Source organism: Lethenteron reissneri, chromosome 17 (genome assembly GCF_015708825.2).
Source record: "Lethenteron reissneri isolate LAM-NWPU_2019-01 chromosome 17, ASM1570882v1, whole genome shotgun sequence".
NCBI classification, from domain to species: domain Eukaryota; kingdom Metazoa; phylum Chordata; class Hyperoartia; order Petromyzontiformes; family Petromyzontidae; genus Lethenteron; species Lethenteron reissneri.
The window spans coordinates 12,003,836-12,028,156 of record NC_083795.1 but is presented as its reverse complement, the minus strand read 5'-3'; the positions used below and the strand labels follow the sequence as shown (position 1 = coordinate 12,028,156).

At 51.2% G+C, this 24,321-nt stretch overlaps 1 protein-coding gene across 1 annotated transcript in view; it reads right to left on the bottom strand.

The window, feature by feature from the left end:
- The window catches only part of LOC133343494 (adhesion G protein-coupled receptor A3-like), a 106,097-nt gene that overhangs the window by 25,071 nt on the left and 56,705 nt on the right, over positions 1 to 24,321 (bottom strand). The window contains 5 exon segments of the mRNA XM_061553154.1: positions 921 to 1,085; positions 2,493 to 2,709; positions 10,851 to 11,014; positions 19,728 to 19,799; positions 24,224 to 24,295. Of these exon segments, the coding sequence (XP_061409138.1) occupies positions 921 to 1,085; positions 2,493 to 2,709; positions 10,851 to 11,014; positions 19,728 to 19,799; positions 24,224 to 24,295 (690 nt within the window).

Sequence of the window (24,321 nt, the reverse complement as noted above, 5' to 3'; positions counted from 1 at the left end):
TTCTTCTTGAGGTCTTCAAATATTCTTTCTACGCATTTGGCTATCGGCAGATGTTAAGCCATTACCAGCACACTGCGCCAGTACCTGCAGCACTCATTTTACTAGCGCTCCTGTTAAAATGTCGGGTCAGAGCTGGAGTGCAGTGATCATCACACTCTGCGCTGTAGACCCGGTAAACCTGAGTTAAATTCCTGGCCATGGATAGAATTCCCAGCCATGGCTGTCTGAACCTGTCCCGGACACCTCCCTCACTGAACCGCACTGAGCGGCGTGGTGAAGCACGGTAAAACAAACCCCCGTGACCAACGCGACATGCCTAGTCGCTGAAATTTGATAAATATCAACTGAGCCAATGGTTCTACCTTCGGGGAATTCTCTAACTTTCTGTCAACCGCAGCTTGTGGCGCCGGCGGTTTTCGGGATTGAGATGTCGTCGTCATCCAACGGGCATTGCCGGCTCGGCCAGAGCTCACGGACATGGTTGGGCGCTGCAAGCCGAGCGGGAACATTTGTCGGAAGCAAGTTACGTTTGTTGGTGCCATGCGAGATGTTAACTACCTCGCCTGGTATACAGGAGGTTGTGGGCTAGATCCCGATCCTGATGCCTTTATATATGGAGCTTGCATGTTCTTCCTATGGTCACGCGGATTTTTCGCTGGGTACTCCACATTTATACTCAGGCGTTTAGAGTATTTGGCCGCTATACATTTCTACGTAATAAGCCCACTTCGTTGAGCTATTATTTGTGGCCAGGTCGCTTCTGAAAACGAGCTACATAGCTCAATGGATCTTACCTGGTAAAATCAAAATAGTTTCATTTTTTCTTGTTTGCCAGGCTGCTGAGCGGGTAGGGTGATCAAACAGGCGGTCGAACGGGTGAGTGGACGGGTGGTCGAGTGAGCGAGCGAGTGAGCGAGCACCTGAAGTCGCCCTTGTTGTTGACGAGCCGCTCGGCGGGGCAGTGCAGCGACGAGTTCTCCAGGACGATGATGTCGACGGCGCGGCTCGCGTTGCCACGCGAGGTGCTCACCACGCACTCCCAACGGCCAGACATCCCCACGCTCACGTCCGGCAGCATGAGCCCACTGTGTCGGGACACGTGGTGGGGGGGGGTGAGAGGGGCCGGACAGCCGGGAAATGGGGGGCCATGAGCGATGAACCGTGCGGGCACAAATTGGGATTGACCGTTGGCAATGTACGGTGCGAAAGAAGTTCAAAATACATATGTACGTACGCCCATCAAGACTGAGTCTTCGTTGTTATTATCATCAGTGCCCTCATCATAACTGTCATCGTAATAATCGATTTCAAGAAGTAATCATCAACAATGTCACCATTATTGTCATCATCATCATTATCACCATCATCGCCATCTGGCATGGTCCTGCGATGATAAAAAAAATTACATTTATAAAGCTCCTCTCTACAAGGTACGCAAACCCCTGTACAGTGTAAAAACAAGCAAATAAATATGCCCATGACCAAATAAATGTTGGGAAATGCCAGAATTCATTTCACTCCTCCACGTGAGCTAATCTCATCACTCTATCTCCACGGTGGGAGGTCCTTATCCCTGGAGTGTTCTCTTCTTTGGCTGTAATTATGTCGTCAGGCTTGTCCATCAGGCAACATCCCTTCGACCAGTGATGCATCCCTAACCAAAGCCGACTTACTTTCCTGAACGGAAAACATTTTGCAAGTGATTAAATATTAATACGATGCATCCCTGTCCGAACAGTGTGCCAGTCAGGCAAAGGAAAGCCTCACATTGGCATTTGCATTTTAAACTAGCGTTCCGGCCTGATTCTAAACAGATGGCTGTGACTAGAGCTGCGGTCTGTTAAATAAAAAAACAACAAAAACAGTATTTCTGATCGACTCTTGCGATTTGCATGTGGTGAGCGATGCCGGGCCAGCGTGAATTGTCGCGATTTGAAGTCGCGATTCGAGGTCACGATTCGCTTGCGACGTCTCGTTTTTGTGCCTTCTCAATTTTCTTGGAACGTCTCGTTCGTGCGGTTTTGTTTGAGCTATGGGCCTAAATGCACACATGTAAATGTGATTTGAATAAAGAATTGTTTCTCGCACACACACGATGCCGTGCACGTATTATGCCATCTATGCATGTTCGTTGAACTTTTTTCGCACCGTATGTTAGCCAACCGTGCTAATCGCAGGTGCGGACGAAGAGACGAAGAATAGATCATGGCTCACAGCAGATGGAAGGTGGCGGTGGTAGGGGGGGGGGTGCCCAATACATGGGCCTGCCTCTCAACCCACTCTGACCCTTGTCCCAGGCATGACATCTAACCTTCGCTCATGACCCGAGTTGACCACTACCCCAGCCGTCACCCTTAAACCTGGTTCATGAACCACGCTGACCCTTATCCGAATCATGACCTTTGAACCCGGCTCACGATCCCGGCTAACCGTTACTCAGCGCCCGACCGCCCCCCCGCCCAACCTCCGCCACCCCCCGTGTGACCTCTGACCTGGAGATGAGCGTGCAGTCGTGGACGGTGCTGTTCTCAAGCAGCACGGTGGCTCCGTCCACCGTGGCCCCCACGGGGTTCCCGTCGAGGTGCCACTCCACCCTCGTGCTGGCGTCCACCCACGTGGCGGTGCACTGCAGCGGGAGGCGGTCGCCGCGGAACACCACCTGGTTCGACGACGGGATGAGCTGCAGCGTCGGCAGCTCCAGGGGGCCGTCTGCGCTCGTGATTGACGACCGGCGGAGGGGGGAGGGGGAGGGAGGGTGCGGCCAGTAGAGGCGGGTGGAGGTGGTGGGGGGTGGTTTGGGGGATGGGGGGGTTGGTGGAGATGCGGGTGGCAGAAAGAGAGCATAGGAAGGGAGAAACGAGAGGTACGCGATGAAGCGCACGGCAATTGGTTGAAGGGGGTTTCGCGCAGCAACGACGACTCACGCAGCTGCACAGAAATTAAAGAGCACCGTTAGTGTGAGAAGGGAGGGTGCAATGTAACGCAATTATAGGTCAGTAGAATTATCCCTAATAGTTCTACTGACCTATAATTGCGTGACCTATAATTGTGTTATATTGCAACCAACTCATCCATTACCTCCCTTCTCACACTAACGTGATATTTCTACTGGACTTTTCAGATCAAATCTGTGGTGTACCCAATAGCCACAGGGTGGCTAAGTCTTTGCGTTGAGCTACAGAGACCTTCACTCACTCCCATAGAGACCTGCGAGCTACAGAGACCTTCACTCACTCCCATAGAGACCTGCGAGCTACAGAGACCTTCACTCACTTCCATAGAGATCTGTGAGCTACAGAGACCTTCACTCACTCCCATAGAGATCTGTAGCTACAGCGACCTTCACTCACTCCCATAGAGATCTGTAGCTACAGAGACCTTCACTCACTCCCATAGAGATCTGTAGCTACAGCGACCTTCACTCACTCCCATAGAGATCTGTAGCTACAACGACCTTCACTCACTCCCATAGAGATCTGTAGCTACAGAGACCTTCACTCACTCCCATAGAGATCTGTAGCTACAACGACCTTCACTCACTCCCATAGAGATCTGTGAGCTACAGAGACCTTCACTCACTCCCATAGAGACCTGTGAGCTACAGCGACCTTCACTCACTCCCATAGAGACCTGTGAGCTACAGAGACCTTCACTCACTCCCATAGAGACCTGTGAGTTACAGAGACCTTCACTCACTCCCATAGAGATCTGTAGCTACAGCGAGCTCCACTCACTCCCATAGAGATCTGTAGCTACAGCGAGCTCCACTCACTCCCATAGAGACCTGTAGCTACAGCGACCTTCACTCACTCCCATAGAGATCTGTAGCTACAACGACCTTCACTCACTCCCATAGAGATCTGTAGCTACAACGACCTTCACTCACTCTCATAGAGATCTGTAGCTACAGTGACCTTCACTCACTCCCATAGAGACCTGTGAGCTACAGCGACCTTCACTCACTCTCATAGAGATCTGTGAGCTACAACGACCTTCACTCACTCTCATAGAGATCTGTGAGCTACAACGACCTTCACTCACTCTCATAGAGATCTGTGAGCTACAACGACCTTCACTCACTCTCATAGAGATCTGTGAGCTACAACGACCTTCACTCACTCTCATAGAGATCTGTGAGCTACAACGACCTTCACTCACTCCCATAGAGACCTGTGAGCTACAACGACCTTCACTCACTCCCATAGAGATCTGTGAGCTACAACGACCTTCACTCACTCCCATAGAGACCTGTGAGCTACAACGACCTTCACTCACTCCCATAGAGACCTGTGAGCTACAACGACCTTCACTCACTCCCATAGAGACCTGTGAGCTACAGCGACCTTCACTCACTCCCATAGAGACCTGTGAGCTACAGTGACCTTCACTCACTCCCATAGAGACCTGTGAGCTACAGTGACCTTCACTCACTCCCATAGAGATCTGTGAGCTACAGCGACCTTCACTCACTCCCATAGAGACCTGTGAGCTACAGTGACCTTCACTCACTCCCATAGAGATCTGTGAGCTACAGTGACCTTCACTCACTCCCATAGAGACCTGTGAGCTACAGTGACCTTCACTCACTCCCATAGAGATCTGTGAGCTACAGTGACCTTCACTCACTCCCATAGAGACCTGTGAGCTACAGAGACCTTCACTCACTCCCATAGAGATCTGTGAGCTACAGTGACCTTCACTCACTCCCATAGAGATCTGTGAGCTACAGTGACCTTCACTCACTCCCATAGAGACCTGTGAGCTACAGAGACCTTCACTCACTCCCATAGAGATCTGTGAGCTACAGTGACCTTCACTCACTCCCATAGAGACCTGTGAGCTACAGAGACCTTCACTCACTCCCATAGAGATCTGTGAGCTACAGAGACCTTCACTCACTCCCATAGAGATCTGTGAGCTACAGTGACCTTCACTCACTCCCATAGAGACCTGTGAGCTACAGCGACCTTCACTCACTCCCATAGAGATCTGTGAGCTACAGAGACCTTCACTCACTCCCATAGAGATCTGTGAGCTACAGAGACCTTCACTCACTCCCATAGAGACCTGTGAGCTACAGAGACCTTCACTCACTCCCATAGAGATCTGTGAGCTACAGAGACCTTCACTCACTCCCATAGAGACCTGTGAGCTACAGAGACCTTCACTCACTCCCATAGAGATCTGTGAGCTACAGCGACCTTCACTCACTCCCATAGAGACTTGTGATCTACAACGACCTTCACTCACTCCCATAGAGATCTGTGAGCCACAGAGACCTTCACTCACTCGCATAGAGACCTGTGAGCTACAGAGACCTTCACTCACTCCCATAGAGACTTGTGATCTACAACGACCTTCACTCACTCCCATAGAGACTTGTGATCTACAACGACCTTCACTCACTCCCATAGAGACCTGTGAGCTACAGCGACCTTCACTCACTCCCATAGAGACTTGTGATCTACAACGACCTTCACTCACTCCCATAGAGACTTGTGATCTACAACGACCTTCACTCACTCCCATAGAGACCTGTGAGCTACAGCGACCTTCACTCACTCCCATAGAGACCTGTGAGCTACAGAGACCTTCACTCACTCGCATAGAGACCTGTGATCTACAACGACCTTCACTCACTCCCATAGATACCTGTGAGCTACAGCGACCTTCACTCACTCCCATAGAGACCTGTGAGTTACCGAGACCTTCACTCACTCCCATAGAGACCTGTGAGCTACAGCGACCTTCACTCACTCCGATAGAGATCTGTGAGATTCAGAGACCTTCACTCACTCCCATAGAGATCTGTAGCTACAGCGACCTTCACTCACTCCCATAGAGACCTGTAGCTACAGCGACCTTCACTCACTCCCATAGAGACCTGTAGCTACAGCGACCTTCACTCACTCTCATAGAGACCTGTGAGCTACAGCGACCTTCACTCACTCCCATAGAGACCTGTGAGCTACAACGACCTTCACTCACTCTCATAGAGACCTGTAGCTACAGCGACCTTCACTCACTCCCATAGAGATCTGTAGCTACAGCGACCTTCACTTACTCCCATAGAGATCTGTAGCTACAACGACCTTCACTCACTCCCATAGAGATCTGTAGCTACAGCGACCTTCACTCACTCTCATAGAGACCTGTGAGCTACAACGACCTTCACTCACTCTCATAGAGACCTGTGAGCTACAGTGACCTTCACTCACTCTCATAGAGATCTGTAGCTACAGCGACCTTCACTCACTCCCATAGAGATCTGTGAGCTACAACGACCTTCACTCACTCTCATAGAGACCTGTGAGCTACAGTGACCTTCACTCACTCGCATAGAGACCTGTGAGCTACAGCGACCTTCACTTACTCCCATAGAGACCTGTGAGCTACAACGACCTTCACTCACTCTCATAGAGACCTGTGAGCTACAGCGACCTTCACTCACTCCCATAGAGATCTGTGAGCTACAGCGACCTTCACTTACTCCCATAGAGACCTGTGAGCTACAGCGACCTTCACTCACTCCCATATAGATCTGTGAGCATGTCCCTGTGCATCTCTGATCTAAAACTCTTTTTAAAACGAAAAACTATTTTTTATTTTATTTTACCAGGTATGGCACACTGAGCTGTGTAGCTCTTTTTCAGAAGTGACCTAGCCACAAATGATAGCTCAACAAAGTGGCTCATCACGTGGAAACTACAGCGGCCAAACACTACCAACGCGCGTTTCTAAATGTAGAGGGAAAACTCGGAAGGACCCGGAGAAAAATCCACGCGACCTCGGGGAGGGCACACGAAACTCCAAAGACACAGGCGTGGCGTCAGGGTCGGGATCGAACCCACGACCTCCTGCGTACCAGGCGAGGTAGTTAACATCTCGCCTCCGTGGCGCCCTAACCAATGATCACCGGGGACCATTCGCTAGTGGGACTCCCGCAACTTCCACAGTGTGTCCCCGTGGCGCGAGAGAGGGAGGTGGAGGACACTCCGACACGAGCAGCCGCCGCTGCCTGCCACAGCGCCGCGTGGTTTGTTTGTGGGGGGGGGGGCGTCGAGGGCTGGTGGGGGGGGGGGGGCAGGGGGGAAGGGGGGGGCCCACCGCTGAGACCTGTCAGATGATCCGCGCCACCCTGGGGGCAAGTGTAGCAAGAGCCCAACCAAAACGTAAACATAAATAATGCTAAGCAAAGACATTGGCGTGGCAAAAGCAAAAAATAACATAATGGGGCAATAAAAACACCGATTTGCTGGTGCGACGTTTCTTGCCGCGACGTTCGTTTGTTTGTTGTTGTTGCCATCGTTGTTGTTGTTATTGGGTTTTTTTTATTGTTGTTTAAAGAGACGTATTTATTATTGTGCCACAGTTTGGTGCCCTGAGCCCGCGGCTTTCAAACTAAGTCACGATGATCCCAAAGAATCCCGCTTAGCCTCGTCCCAGCCACACTCACTCACACTCACACAAGTACACACACAAGTACTCACTCACACACAAGTACTCACACACAAGTACTCACACAAGTACTCACTCACACACAAGTACTCACACACAAGTACACACACACGTACTCACTCACACATAAGTACTCACACACAAGTACTCACACACGCACACTCACACACAAGTACTCACACACAAGTACTCACACACAAGTACTCACTCACACACAAGTACTCACACACGCACTCACACAAGTACTCACTCATACACAAGTACTCACACACGCACTCACACAAGTACTCACTCACACACAAGTACTCACACACGCACTCACACAAGTACTCACTCACACACAGACTCACACAAGTACTCACACACGCACTCACAAGTACTCACACACTCACACACACACGCACACTTACACAAGTACTCACACACGCACACTCACACACGCACACTCACACACGCACACTTACACAAGTACTCACACACGCACACTCACACACGCACTCACACAAGTACTCACACACGCACTCACAAGTACTCACACACGCACACACACACAAGTACTCACACACGCACTCACAAGTACTCACACACGCACACACACACAAGTACTCACACACACACTCACAAGTACTCACACACACACTCACACACGCACACTCACACAAGTACTCACACACGCCCTCACAAGTACTCACACACACACTCACACACAAGTACTCACACACGCACACACAAGTACTCACACACGCACTCACAAGTACTCACACACGCACACTCACACAAGTACTCACACACGCACACACAAGTACTCACACACGCACACACACACAAGTACTCACACACGCACACACAAGTACTCACACACGCACACACAAGTACTCACACACACACACTTACACGCACACTCACACAAGTACTCACACACACACTTACACGCACACTCACACAAGTACTCACACACGCACTCACAAGGACTCACACACGCACTCACACACGCACTCACACACTCACACACACACACGCACACTTACACAAATACTCACACACACTTACACAAGTACTCACACTTACACAAGTACTCACACGCATGCACTCACACAAATATATGCATAAGCATGCGCTGATCCAAACGCGCACTCATACAAGCACACCACACACACACGCACACACACGCACACAAACACACACGCACACACACACACGTGTGCATACGGACGCATTTTGACGAACATTTACACAGCGTACATTCATGCATGTTTGCATGCAATCACAAACCAAGCCAAGCACGAGCATACACGTACACACACGGACACGCGCGCACAACACAAAACACAAGCCTGCGCTGACACAAGCATCCACACGCATATGCATCCACTCAAACGCACACAAAGGCAAAGATATTCCGTATAGCCTGAACAAACTGTTGGGGCAAGTGCTGTTAGCGAGCACCTATGAAGGCCGGTACGGCACACGAAGGGGTGGGTGCCCAACATCACGCCCGGCCGCCTTTGTCTCCCTAGTAGCGATTTTTACACACCGCTCCAGGTACTCATTTTAAGGCCGAGTCGACCTAGGGGAGGTCCAGGACCGGTTCAGATAATCGTCACTGATGTTGGCCGTGAACAGGCAGGTTCGGAGCGCAGTGTGCTAACCGCTCCACTGCCGCCCTCCATCACAATGACACACACACACACGCACGTATGCACACACACACGCACACGTATGCACACACACACACATACAGGCACACGAATGGACGAACACACGAGCCAGTACATCTGAGCCACATGTGAAAGTTCAACACTTTCGGGATGCGGGAAGTCTCCACTGATGTTCTGAGACTGCCCTCTCCCCGCCTCCGATCGGGATCGGAACTCAAATGTTCCTAATGAGAGTTGAATGCCAACCGCCCCAGACAAACACGTGCATGGTAACAGTGTTGATAGGAAAAATACATTCAACGTGGAGCAGCCATCTGTGTGGATGCCTGACCATGCCGCGCCAGTCATGGGGGCTGTTTGACCATACTTCACCACGCTGGTCAGTGCAGGTTAGTGAAGACGGAGGCGGGTGGGGAGGGGGGCATGCCTGCTTCAGATATTATTCATTCTTTGTAAGTTTGTCTTGCGAGTTGGACAGGATTGGGCAAAACCGAGCCCACTTTTCACCCAGGCAACTGGAGAACACAGACGAAGTGTTACTAACGTCACATTAAAACTAACAACGCCATATTTAGGAATTACAATTTGTCACTTGCTACTGATGTTCATCGTGGCCGGGAATCGAGCTCGAGTTCCAGTTCCGCTGCGTGCTAACCACTGTGCCACTTCACCAAGCAGATTGATCAAGGTTGGGAGCATAGACTATGGAGCATAATACAGTACAACACTGTGTTTTTTTTGCACGGGCCCCTGCTGCCGACCACATAGCCCTGCAGGCCCATTGAGAATGATTTGATGTAAGATGGTCGCTCGTCCGAGCGCTATCCAGGCTCAACCCTCCTTAGCTTCCCAGCTCTGACGAGATGGGGGGCATGGCGAGTGAATTGGTCATTGGTAAGGGTGCAGCCCTGCAATAGTTTACTGGCAAAAGGGCATCCGCTAGAACCCACATGGTCCTCATTCGCGCATCACATTCATCACTCCACTGTCGGATGAACTTAACCCCCCCCCCCACCCCGTTCATTCATCCCTCAAAGGCCTCTTTCTCAAACTCGTAAAAATCAAAATAATAATAAGGTGAAGGTGCAGCCCTGCAATTGCTCGCTCATGGCACCTTTGGCGAACAGTCCCTCCTCCACCTCCTGTCCACCAATCGAGGCAGTTAACATCTCGCGTCAGCCCTTCACGTGGCTACCAGTGCTGGGCAATGAAGCAATGGGACCCACGGCTGGCGGAAGAGGAGGAGCGAGCACAAGACGTGCCCCCCCCCCCTGGACGCAATGCGGGCAGGGTCACAGTGGCCCAACGTGAGACTGGGGGGCAGGGGAGCAGGGGGTAGAGGTCGCAAACGGGGTTTGATTCCCTACCCGTACCCGTACCCTACCCGAAATGAGTGACAAACAGTTACTCACCAGTGACTCACGGTCTACCCGTACCCGTACCCGGCCGCACCAGGGTCGCAAACGGCTACCCGTACCTGTACCCGGCCGGGTACGGGTAGCCGGGTATCGGGTAGGGTACGGGTATCGGGTACCCGGTTGCGACCTCTGGCAGGGGGGCAGGGGGGGGGCAGGGGGCAGGGCTCAAGAAGCGTTCCGCTCTGTCTCAACTACCGGGCCGCCGGGTGACCCAATGCGACCGGCGACCTCTGGATGGCAAGCCCAGTGCGTCCGCGCGTCGTCGCGAGCGCGTTGTGGGGGTGTGGGGGTGGGGGGAGGCACGGGAGATGCTCACCGCAGTTGAGCTGCGTCTCCTGCAGCGCACGCACGGGGATTCCGCGGAGCGCGCGGGGGTAGGGGCAGCGCGTGGGCTCCGACAGGCGCACCGAGCGGTTGCGCAGGTGTCCGGGTAGCCAGCGCAGGCCGCAGTCGCACAGCAACCACTCGCTCTCAAACTCCCTGTGGTGGGCGGGCAGGGGGCAGGGGGGTGGAGAGGATGCAATGGGAGGATGGGAGGGAACGCACAGGAGCGGTTGGTCAATGTCAGCGGTAGTGCCGGGCAGTAAGAGATCATCCGTAGCTAGTTCGACAAGCACGTTGCAGGTCACGGCACTTCTCATGCTGGTTAAATCCCTCGCACTGTTCTCAAGTACAACTCCCTCCCGTCGTCTTTTTCTCCCCGAGTTGTGACAATGACCTTGCCCACTTCAAGACGCACATCAGCGCTCATCAATTAACGCCTTCAGTTGACCGCCGATTGGCATTTTGGGCCTTTGGGCCTGTGGCCTAGCAACCGTGATTGAATAATAAAAAAACAAAGCAAGCAACTAAATGAATAATCTTAATTAACGAATGATCACGCGATGGCGTCAATACGGGCGTCGATTACCGTCGCCGATGACCTCTGCGACGCCGACCGCTGGCTGCTCTGTGACAAAGAGCGCTGGGGGCGTCAGAGAGGCGAGCGAGCGAGCGGTCGTGATCGTCTAAACGTCGAAGACACCTTTCGCAATTTACACATCCTCGCCAATTAAGACCTGGCCAGGGCTTAATTTCAGCCAGGTCAGCAACCCGGAAAACACCACATCCAGTATACCACCACCACCCCCCTCCACTCCCCGCCTCTCTCTATGCGACGGTGGCTACTCGTCACGTGTAGAATCTATTCCAGCGGTCTTACCAGCGGCCCGGAAAACATTCCGTGAGAAACGGAGCTCTGATCAAGGCGTGTACGTGAGCGTCATCAGCGTTAGAATCTTTATTTAGACTGCGGGAGGAATCCGATGAGGTTTGGAGCTCTTTTTTCCACAGATGTCAAATCGGGGCGGGTCATAAACTGACCACAACAAACAAAAAAAACAGATGGTCGGAGTGCAACGTCTAGGAAAGGAAGGAAATCACGAAGCAAATGCTTTACTTGACTAGGTAAAGCCAACGAAGCGATTGGCTTCTTTGTCTGAAGTGTCCGTGCTGACACTCGTGTGGCAGAGGCGGTCGACCTGTTTAAGATTACGTGGACACAGAGTAAGATGTTAACTACCTTACCTGATAAACAGGAGGTCGTGGGTTCAATCCTGACTTTGCTGACTGTATACGCGGAGTTTGCATGTCTCTCTCCCCTTGGTCGCGTGGAATTGTCTCAGTTTTTCCCTCCACATTTGGAATCATGTGTTTAAGAGTATTTGGCTGATATAAATTTTCCACGCGATAAGCCGCTTCGTTGAGCCATCATTTATTATAGCCAAGTCGCTCGGTGGGCTTTACCTGGTGAAATAACAAAAACAGTTTAATAATCTTATAGTGTATTCTTGAATGCGGTACACCCGCTTCGCGAAATATATTCCGGATCGCTGCTTCGTTGGAGGTGGCACGTGACTCGTCGTAGTTACGGCGAAGGCCAGAGACACCCTTTATGCGATGCTCTGGGCGGCGGAAACACGTCCTGGGTCGCCGACATCGACAGACCCGGCTGAAATTCAAGCCTCGCCTTGTGCCTTCGTGGTTTTCAGAAGTCAACTTTATTCGTGTTTGCCCCCCCGCTTTCTTTTCCTGCTGCGTTGCGGTCTTCAGCGACACGGAGAGACCTGGGCGACTGATCTGAAGCCCATTTGTGATAGCCAGGTCGCTTCTGAATAAGACCTACATAGCTCAGTGGGCCTTACCCGGTAAAATAGAAAATATTTATTTTTATTTTAGCGAGTGGGCAAAACGTGAGGACCCACGCGACCACGCACGGGCGAGACAGAGCGAGCGCCGTGCCCGTGCCATTGCACGGCCCAAATTGGTTCGGTGTTTTTCTTTTGGTCCCTTTTATATGGCAAAGCATAACGTTTCAATTCTGGCCTTCCAAACGGGGGCTAAAAAACACCCGTTTTTCCCTAATGGGTTACCGCTGGGCACGTGGGTGCGGAAGGCACTCGCCGTGCTTGTATATCGATTAAACCGCCGGCAGCTTCAAAGCGCGGCAGCCCCGCACCTGCTGGGAATTGCACAGAGCGCGGAAGAATTCGGCCCTTTCAAACGAACCGCGGCTCCAACCTTGGCCTCGGTTTAAAACAGCTCGCTGCGCCATCCCCTGGAGGCGAACGGAGGCGGGGGGGGGGGTCCCGAGATATTTTGGCACCGACTCTGAGGATTAAGGTTTCTTCGTCGGCCATAGGAAAAATAAAGTGCGTTTAACACTACATGTGTTCCACATTTCCGATTGGTTGTGTGTGTGTGTGTGAGAGTCTCTCTCTCTCTCTCGAGTTGCTCACAAATTGGGGTTTGAGTGGCCGCAGCTGATTTGTAAACAGGATTAAACACCGTCGTCATGTTAATTACCAGCCACCAACGTCAGAATCGTCTACCACCTCCTCTTCCACCATTTCCTCTTCCTTTTGTTCCTCTTAACATCATTATCATCTACCGACTCACACCAACACACCTATCAATCACCATCAGCGTCTATGCCATCATCGTCATGAACGAGCAACATTGTAATCGCCGACACTTCCATCAATCGCCGCGTCCGTCATCGCAAAGCATCACCCGCAGTCATCGTACAACCGTCCGCTTTGCCGAACGAGACCCGAACGCACGGACGTCACCGTGCGGAGGGGCGCGCAACAAGACGAAACAAAAGGAAACGTCAACATTAAACAGGAACACTGCCCAGGGCCAGGCGAAGCACGCAGCAGCGGCGGCAGTGGTACAACAGCGGCAGCGGTGGCGACGGACGACGAGGAATCTCCTGCGCCGCCTCCGCCCTCAAATTCTCAAAACCCTCCACCGTCGCCGCAGCCGCCGCCAGCCAAACTTAGCTCCCCATCAGCCGCCCGGTGCCACGCGGAGTCCCCAGACACGCACGCGCGCACGCACGTGCACGCGCGCACGCTCGCAAAGATCCCCCGTGAGTGGGCATCGAACTTGAGTCACCGCAGTGGACGGGGCTAACCGCTACAATACCGCTCCTCGCAAACACGCGTGCAAACACAAAGACGCATACATGCACGCGTGCACACACGCCTGCATACTAATATATACACGTGCACACGCGCGAGCGCTTGGGTCCACTCGTGCCAAATATGGCGTGGCGCGTAATGGTCAGCAGCTGCCGCTGCCGGGACCGGCCGCGTGTCGGAACGAGCGGTGTCTGCGTGTTCATCGTAAAACCAAAAAAATACCTGAGGATCGGCTGCAATTTCGTGCCACGGATTCCGTGTGTGAAAAATTTACCGCGCTTGCGTGCGTGCGTGCGTGCATAGCGGTTAGCGCGGCGTGCTGCGAACCCAGTGACCCGAGTTCGATTCCCGCTCACGGCCAACACCAGCGATGATTATCCGAACCGGTCCTGCGCCTCCCCTTGGTCGACTCAGCCCTAAACATTGCCACTTTGGAGATAAAGTCGGCTGGGCATGGTGATGGTCACTCACTCCCTCGTGTGTTGTGCCGGCCTTCATGGGTGCTTGCTAAAACAGCACTTGCCGCAACAGTCTGCTAAGGCTTTACGGGGCATTTACGTCCCTTTGTTTTATTTACATTTACCTATCTTGCACCGAACATGGCGCGTGATTACGATCATCGGGCGTGATTACTAGTGCTTCAGCAAGGGCGAGCAGCTGGGAGGTTCACTTGTCGTATTAATCGCGCATCTCTGCGCTGTATTATTTCTCGTGCCGGGAAAGGGTTACGATAACAGCGAGAGAAAGGGACCGATTCTGCAATGCGAAGCACAAAAGGGGGGTTAAACAAACAGGATTAGTCCAGAGTAGAACGCAATGTTGACTCGCAGGCGGAAGGCGGAGAGAAAAAAATCTGCCCACTGAGAGTCTGGGGCTAACCCTGGTGTTCTCATCTTTGGCAAGATGAGCCAATCTTTCTCCTTTGGCCAAAGCGGCTATTGAACAAAAAAACACAAATTATGTTTATTATTACAGCGCCATACTCCAACTCACCCCATGTTTGGGTTTCAGGCCGTGGAAGATGTATTTCTTTTAAACGTGTAATGGTAGGAATTATAAAAAAAAAACGGGGGCTCCTAAATCACGGTGCACTGGAAGTTCCTGGGCCACTTGGTTCTTCTCCGAGCCGGAGTGTGATCGCTGTGACTGGCCGTCGTTCGGTTTGTGCCGCCGTCTGGCTGTTGTTGCGTTGCTGTGCCGCCGTTCCCCACGTGAAACTCGACCGTTGTGGCCTCTCAGCCGCGGTGGAAATGCAGCGCCGTGACCGCACACTGAGAATGTGTCTTTGTACGCCTTTTGGCGTCATCTGGTCCAACCCATGTGAGACTAGGCGCTAAGGAAAGCTGTCTCGGGTGTGGAGCAATCAACTTCAAGCACAGTGCATACATTATCAGAGTTATGTTTTTTGTTTGCATTATGACTGCAGGTATTGTGGTCTATGCAAACATGACTCTTTGTAAAAAAAGGTGTCAGTTTTGTTGCCAGATAGAAGGGTAAAAACCAATTATCATATTTTTTACTGGCAAATGAGGTTCCAATAATGTTTCTTAAGTTGCAGCTGCTGCCGCTGGAACTGCTGTTGTTGTTGTTGTCACCTCAAGCCTCTGGCAATATCACCCAGAAGCCACTCCGGCAGCCTTCACTCAAGGTTTTCGAGATAAAAAAAAAAGATGCGGACAGTCTGTTCTCCGATAGAGTGGTTGAAGAACATCGTGTAATGGAACAATCGCGTTATAATATATAATATAGGGTAAAGCACAGTCCGCCAGAACACGTGAGATGCGAATCCCGCCTCGTGTGATGCTCCGCCGAGGCAGCCGTACAACCCTTTATTTCTACTCACTCGATCGCGATATATCGAATTCGCATCCCCGTTACAAAAACAATCTTCCCGAATACATCTACCGTGTTAGATCGAATTCGCGTTATGAAAACAACACGAGTTGTAGGATAACAGAATTAACTTTACAGCGCGAAGTTAAAGATTCCACGACCAAATCACCCGCAATACACCAGCAGTCGCGTCTGATTTCACAGACCAACAAGAGTTGAGCCTGGGGCAGCACTTGCCAGGGAGGCTGTCTCGGAATACCGGGCGTTGTCGGCTTGAGCAACGCGGTGGCTAAAATATGGCAGCACATCAATGGATTCCTGAATCTATCTGGAGCAGAGCTTTGAGTGCTACCAGCTCGGGCTGGAAACCCGGGAAAAGGAGGGTCAGAGCAAAGAGCGTCCGAGCGCTTCAAGATCTTCCAGCTTGAATTGAACGTCCGTGTCTATGTGTTTTCTACGCTGCCCCTTTGCACGCTTCCTGCCACATCCCGCACGCTCGTCAAATGCATTTGGCCAAACATCCCGAGCACGGGAGAGGCTCCAGAAGAAAAGCGTGAAGGCTCAGGGAGGCTTTCTCGCTGCGCCGTCGCCCGAAACGACAGTTCTTGAGCAGCGCAGGGTCCTTTAATTTAATTCGGAGCCATTTGTGTTTGTCACTCGGGGACGGCACGTGACATCGACCCGCACCAGCGCCCGTGACATCGACCGGCACCAGCGCCGCGTTCGCCAGCGGACTCCGTCACGCATCAGAACCCGAGCCGCGATGTCTAAAGAGCCGTGATTAAAAACAGAACCGCAGCAACAGGGCGGCACAGCTGCGGAGGATCGCTTTACTAAAGCGCAATTAACCAGGAGGGATCGCCGGAGCGCGTAGCAAAAAAAAATAATAATAAACGACTCTGAACATTAATCTGGCTCCGCCTGAATCGTGCTCCAAGGGGATGGCTCGTGGAATAATACCTGGCACCCTGCACACACGCGGTGGAAAATATCCTCGCCAAGCCAACTCCTGCGTGACCACGGACCGCCGCGACGATCTATACATCACCCCCCCCCCCCCCTTAAACACGCACGCCACACACAAAGACAAAGATCCCCCGTTTAGCCTGAACAGACTGTTGGGGAAAGTGCTGTTAGCGAGCACCTATGAAGGCCGGCACGGCACACGAGGGGGTGGGTGGACAGCACCAAACCCGGCCGCATATGTCTCCCTAGCGGTGCTGTTTACACAACACTCCAGGTACTTATTTGAGGCTGAATCGACCTAGGGGAGGCCCAGGACTGGTTCAGATAATCGTCACTGGGTGTTGGCCGTGAGCGGGAATCGAACTCGGGTCGCCGGGTTCGTAGCGCAGCGCGCTCATTGCTACACACACGCAACACACGCAGGCCCCCCTCCTACACACACACACACACACGCGCCCCACACACACAACCCGCCCCTCCCCCCGGTTGCCGGCCCCCCCGGTGTTGTGGGCTTCGGCGAATGCGGCTGCTGGCACGGTGTGGACAAGTGAGGTCCTCTCCCGAGCGGCGGTGTCTTCACCTGCCAGAGTGGCGAGTGACGCCGGGGCTGGGCCGGTCGGAGCGACTCCCTTTGTAGCGCTAATGAGGGATCTGCTCTTGCACGTGCCACTGGGTGTTGATACATTTATATATATTTTTATTTTTAAAAACACGATTATTTCACCATGCCGGTCGTGATGGACTGATGAATCATTGTGGACTGGTGAAGCCGGGATGCTCAGGGTCAGGTCGGATATATCGCTCGCCACTGATGTTATCCGTGGCCAGAAACTGAATTCGGATTTCCCGAAAACACCGATAATATCCGTGTCAAATCTACTCAGCAGGCTCAAGCCAGCTTAGCTGCTGAGATCTGATGTGCCGCGGGCACTTGCAGGGTGATCTAATCACCTGAAATGTCCTGTAACTGCCGCCCCTGCCGGAGGTCTTGGGCTGTGGTCGTCCGCGTAACAGAGTTGAGACGCTCAATGGAGCCTTGTCAGCTGATATAATTATGATAATAGGCAGTAGATGGCACAGGCTTGAAATTCCCTGGAGAAAAATAACAATGGAATAAAAATGGGCGGCTCAGCTCAGGGCACTGAACCACTGAATCGGTGAAACCTGGCTCAGTGGCGATCGCACCGAGCGTCTCCGAGCCGTGCGCTGGGTCGTGCCCTTCCCCTTCAACTCCGATTAGCACGGCTGCATGGCTATGCACGTTGCGAAAGAACTTCGACGTACACACAAGCTGCTCGTGCACATGCACACGGGCGTACCGGCACACGTGCTTGTGCGCGCGCGCGTGCGAAACGCACGTCCGTATTGTTGTAATTACTGCGTGCCAGAGTGCAATTTTCAGAGCTGGATGGGACGAAAGTGAAAGCCAGCAAAAGCCATTTGAAAAGTCACTGCCCAAAGGATTTTTGCGGTTTTCATCTGGACACTGGGTTTATATATATATCTTTTACTCCAGCCCTGATCCAAATAACCATACTCGGGCCAATCCATCTGCTTTCAATAAGCGTGAGTAGGGGGGGGGGCGGCTGCGATGTGGCTGCATGGCTCCGTTTTTACCCAGGGAGATCGGCGTTCAGGATCGGTGCTCCGGACCGACTCGGAGGGAGTCGCCGGGGGTCGGATTCCCCTGAACACGCGACCCCCAGCCGTGCCCGTCCGTCCGCCCGCCCGCCCTCCGGCCCGCCGACACAACCAGCCTCGGTGTAACCGCACTCGCTCGTGTTTATAGAATTACACCGAGGGAGGGGGGGGAGGGTGGCGGGCGGGCGGGGGGGGGGGTCATTTTTTTCCAGGTCATTTTGATCAAACGACGATTCCGTGGGGAGAACGCCGCTTAAACCTGTTCAGAAATAAGTGAATTACATCGCAGCTTTTCTTCGTGCCGTTCTCCTGCCGAGCGCTGCGGAGAGGAGGTGAAATGCAATACTCTCGCAAGGTACCACCACCGCTGGCTCCGCTTTGCACATTTGCGAGGCGGCAAGGCGGAGCAGTAAATTCCAGGAAGTCGACTTTATACCGGGCCACATGTGCGGCGTGGCAAAGAGCGAGGCTTAGCGGTAAAACGGGCCGACGATTGGGCCCCGCTCGGCACCACCGTGCCTGCTATCTGGGCGTACGTTTTGACTTCCAATGGTTTCCGTTTCGTGCGGTTGTAAATGACTGGGGCTGCCTCTTAACTGTAGATAAGGGTATGTAAGATGGAGCGATGAGATAAACTCATGTGTATGAGCGAGATAGGGAAAGCAGTACTGGAACGTGAGCGGTGGTGATGGCATGGGGTGGCTTTCATCCAGTAGTGGATAAGACAATGGATGATGAAGATTATTATGATGATTAACAGGTAGTTTGGAGGTTCAGGACCATGAGTGACATCAAAGCCATTGAGTCAGAAGTGCTGGGTTCAGTTCTGGTCCTCACGTGCAGCGAGCTCGATTGGGTATCAGCCCGGTCACCAATGACCACAAAAGAACACGCTTGGTTTAGACTTGAATTTGACCTTTTCACAGAGCGTATTCAGTGGACACACACGGGCACGCCAACTCGCTCAACTGCACAACTGATGCAAAACAGAAGCCAGGCTTCTGCGAGGATAAGGAAGGCCCCTACAGGATGTCAGGAGCAGCAGGAGGAGAAGGAGGCCTCTGATGTCTCTTTCGGGCCAATCTGCCGAAGCGAAGCATTTCTCTCCCTCGTTGGGAGTTTCGGAAAAGAAAAAAGGCATCGCTCTGCCCCCGGACGCGGGTCTATAATCGGTGTAAGAATCGTAGGACGAAAATAAAAGTCAGGTGCGCAAATAGCCGTCGCGCGGGCACGCACGCACGACGGCACCCGTTGGTCACGGCGGAGGGCGGCGAGCGGGAAGTACTCACAGGAACTTGAGGCCTTGAAGGACGTCCAGGGTCCCTTGGGGGATCGTGTTAAAAATGTTCCCGGACAGATTCCTGCGATAAAAAAAGCACACAGCCGCAAAAAAAAACCCAACAATAAAAGGGCATTAAATTGGCACCGTGCACCCACTGCAGAAGTAGGAAAAAAAATGCAAAGATGAATGGAAAGCACAAGACGCATTATCGGTGAACGAAATGCGTCGGCGTGGTGTGTTGGGGTCAGCGCGGTTGAATTTGTGGCGAACTGACCACGAAACAAAACAATTACAACCGGATTCTAGATGTGAAGCTTTCGTGACTGCAAGGATTCATATTCTTTGTTTTTTTAGGTAAAGTCACGTAGATAAAAAAAATAAAGATTTAAATTAATAAAAGTAAAATAAAAATCACGACGTTTCGGAGGCAACACAAGATTCCGTCTTCAGGTGGAACCGTCACAGCACGATTGCTGTAAAATAAAAATTAATACAAGTAAAATAAAAATTAAATAAAATCACGACGTTTCGGAGGCAACACAAGCTTCCGTCTTCAGGTGGAACCGTCACAGCACGATAGCTGTATCAATACGTGCTGTGACGGTTCCACCTGAAGACGGAAGCTTGTGTTGCCTCCGAAACGTCGTGATTTTTATTTTACTTTTATTTTACTTTTATTAATTTAATTTTTTTATTTACGTGACTTTACCGAATAAACCAAAGAACAATTACAACCGCAGTTGCCCGGTATGGCTCAGAATACAGTGCCGTGTTGGCACGCTGACATTCTGAGTTTCAAACTGGGGTCAAGCCACCTGGTGAAATACACCGGGTCACCAACTACAATCGGTCGATGGGCTCAGCCCCCTGATCACCACCAATGACTGCACACAACAACAATTCCAATCGCGTTCTGGCAAAACCCATTCAACGTTGCTGGTAATGGCCAAACATTGCACTGCTGAAAAAATGTTGCTGCACAATTACTCGATTGGGATTCCACGCAGAAACATCGTCGCCACCCCCTACCGGGAAAGCTTGGCAGGACCCTCCTGCAAAAAGAGTCTTGAGACTCAGTGAGAAGTAATAATGATAATTCACGATGTAACACGATTTTTGTCCCTGGGTAGAAAATGTTATTTGTTATTGCTTATGCCTAAAATAGTATAAAAAATGGCTACTATTACCCACAAACTTTGCTTTTGTGATCAGGACTTTATGCGAAGGAATGACGCAAATGCACACGTTTTCTCATTTAAAATAGGTACATTTCAAAATATCACTGTTCTGGTCACAAAAGCAACGTTTGTGGGGAATAAGCCATTTTCTATACTTTTGAGGCATAAAAAAATTAGAAAAAAACACTTACTAGCCAGGGACAATTTTTTATTTGTTACACAGTGTAATGTTGTATAGCTCCTTCAGGGTTTTCCCTTCACATAGTTAGTTTTTTCTGGTTTATAAGACCCACTTTTCCCCCACTGTGTTTTAAACCAAAACATAAAATGGGGAGGTGGGGGTTGTTGTATAATCCTATAAGCATGCACGCGTGTGTACGTGTGTATACGTGACCATATTTGTAAAACATCATCGACACTGGGCAAAAGATTTGGGGTGCATCTCCTAATCTGGAGAATGTGGTTTACCACATGCCCAAAAATACTTTAGCCTCCGTCCTTCGATTTTGGTGCATGTACAGACAGACAGATGGCTTGGGAGAATAGGCCTTGATCCAGTGATCCAGCGGTAGATAGAACATGATGATGATGGTGATAACTATGGTGGACCAAGGATGAGAGTGGTCGGACCGCCACCGTGTGACTCCACGTGCGCGGGTGGCTCGCGATGCCCCGGGTTACCGCAGGGCGTGCCGCGGCCTCTGCCACGTGTTTTGTCGTGGGGGGTTTTTGTTTTTCTTTCTTTCTTCCCTCCCCCTTCCCTTCGCCTGCTGGAGGAACGCGAGGAACGCCCGTCCGGCTGCAGCCCCTCGGCGGGGTCGGCACAAATGAGGGGCAAGCCGAGCTTGCCACAATGACAAGGCTTCACCGCACTCTTCACAAGAGATGCGCTTTGATGAAATGTTGGTATTAAAAAAAAGAGGTGTTAAAAACTAGCTTTGTGTTGATTTTTTTTGTTGTTTTTAAGGGACGGCCTCTCCTCCGTCTCCTTCTTTCCTCTGCCGCGTCTTAAAAAAAAAAGTAAAAAAAAGAAATTCTTTACACAGTCCGTTAAAACTAAAACGTTGAGAACAAAGTACAACTTCTGCAGCGGGGTCTTTCAGACACGCAGGAGAGGCGCGCAGGCCGCCATTCACCGTCGCTGGCATTTGTGGAATGGTTATTGTCCACATGAATGCCAAAGAGGCCTTTCCTTTGTTTGTTATCAACATGAAATGAAACATCGGCAGCGGGAATGAGGGAAGGAATACTCGGTCAACAAGGCCATTCAGACTACATCTCATCAGGGGAGAGAGAGAGAGACAAAGTAAAGAAAGTTAAATTTAAAGCGCTTAAAATCAGTACCTTCATTCTATTATCGCACAATGGCAGGAAGCACTCGAGGCTTTTTTATTCTCGTGGTGTAAGGTGAACAATAAAACAAATTCAGGGCTAAGGGCTAGAAAAACAGCAATTATAATGTCCTGAGTTTATGATTATTCATCATGAATTGTAACCCATTGTATTTGTTCATTATTTATCACGCATAGGAAATATTTAAGCATTATTGCGGTCTTTAGTTATGGTTTAATTTAATGTATATCTCTCATTTACAATTGCCACGTTAGTCTGCCTTGCAAACAAGACCTTGCGTCCCAAAGGGTTCTCACTTGATTATAAAGAAATCATGTTGTTCATTATAGAAAAAAGTGATTGATTCTTAGTTTAAGTTCTAGATTTGAAGCTTTCGTGACTGCAAGGATTCATATTCTTAGGTTTTTTCGGTAAAGTCACGTAGGTAAAAAATTAAAATTAATAAAAGTAAAATAAAAAATAAAATAAAAATCACGACGTTTCGGAGGCAACACACGCTTCCGTCTTCAGGTGGAACCGTCACAGCACGATAGCTGTATCAGCTATTTTTATTAATTTAATTTTTTTACCTACGTGACTTTACCGAAAAAACCCTAAGAATATTAATCTTAGTTTAAGCTTCCACCTCCTCTATAATTACATCGCTGTCAGCGTCGCCTCACGAGATGGAGGCATTCCCGATCGGAACTCGGCAGCGGCGAGCAGCCGCACCGACCTCTGCCAAAAGAACAGCCGTGGAAGGGGGCGTCATAGAACTACTTCTGAAGTCACATCGTGAGACCTCTCTATCCACACTAGCGCTGCACCTGAACTAGCGCCATTAACCTAACCATACACGACGAGCAGCAGAAGCAGCAGCGGCGCTCGGCTTGAGGATAAACCCACGTGCACCTATGCTGGTAAAGCTCGTTGTTCCTCGTAAACAACCTTTAGGGTCCGATCTACAGTTACACGTAAATCGTTTAATCAACTTATTCTAATTCAATTAGTTTGCCGTGCTTTGTGTGTTGGGGGCCACTCTGACCCTGCTCGCATTGTGTCCAGGTGCTCCCTCCTCTTCCGCTAGCCGTGGGTCCCCGAAAGCACGTCGCGTCATCGCCTGCGTGCGTGCCTCCCTTGCAGGGCCATCATATCTGGTTGAATATTTCCCGGCTCTCCGATGGCCACGTGATGGGGTGCCGTGGTGGCGAGATGTTAACTACCTCGCCGAGTATACAAAAGGTCGTGGGTCCGATCCGACCCTGACGCCTGCATTTTTAGAGTTTTCATCTCTCTGCCAGCGGTCATGTGGCTTTTTTCTCCGGTTCCTCATATTTTTCCCTCCACATTTCGAAACGTATTGTGTGTTCAACTTTGTTTGCACCAAACGTAGCCGAACGTGCTAATCTGAGGTGCGCGGGAAGGACAATAACAACGCGTTCAGAGTATTTGGCAGATACATTTCCACATAAGAAACTTCGCTGAGCAATAATTTGTGGCGAGGCACTTCTGAAAAAAAGGCATAAAAGTTCACTGGGTCTTCCCTAGTAGCATAAATGATTGTTTACTGGTTACATTCCTCGAATGTGGTTCGCCCGCTTCGGAAATATATTCCGGGTCGCTGCTCGCCTACAGGTGGCACGTGACTCGTCGTGGCCACGGTTCAAGGTGAGAGGTACACTTGATGTGGTGTGCTGGGCGCGGAAACACTTTTGTCCTGTTGGGTCTGTCGAAGTGGCTGACCTCGACAATGAGGTCCCGCTTTGTGCCTTCGTGGTTTCCAGACGCCAACATTTTTCGCGTTTTTTTTCCTTTTCCCCACGCTTTCTTTCCTCTAGCGATGCGGAGAGACCCGGTGGCTGAATTGAAGCCCCCCGGGGCCCTAGACTTGGGGGGGTGGGGGGTGGATCTGACGGAGCTCCTTGTTGCGACCTGAATTGCGGCAAGCGCTTTAAGAGCGGTATGTGTTCGCGCAGACCGAGGGTCAACGTACAGTCGCGTGAGGCTGGCGAGTCCCACAAACGTCTCCGAGCTCAGGCAGCCGATTCTGTTGTTCGAAAGATCCCTGCAGGAAAACAAAAAAACACCAAG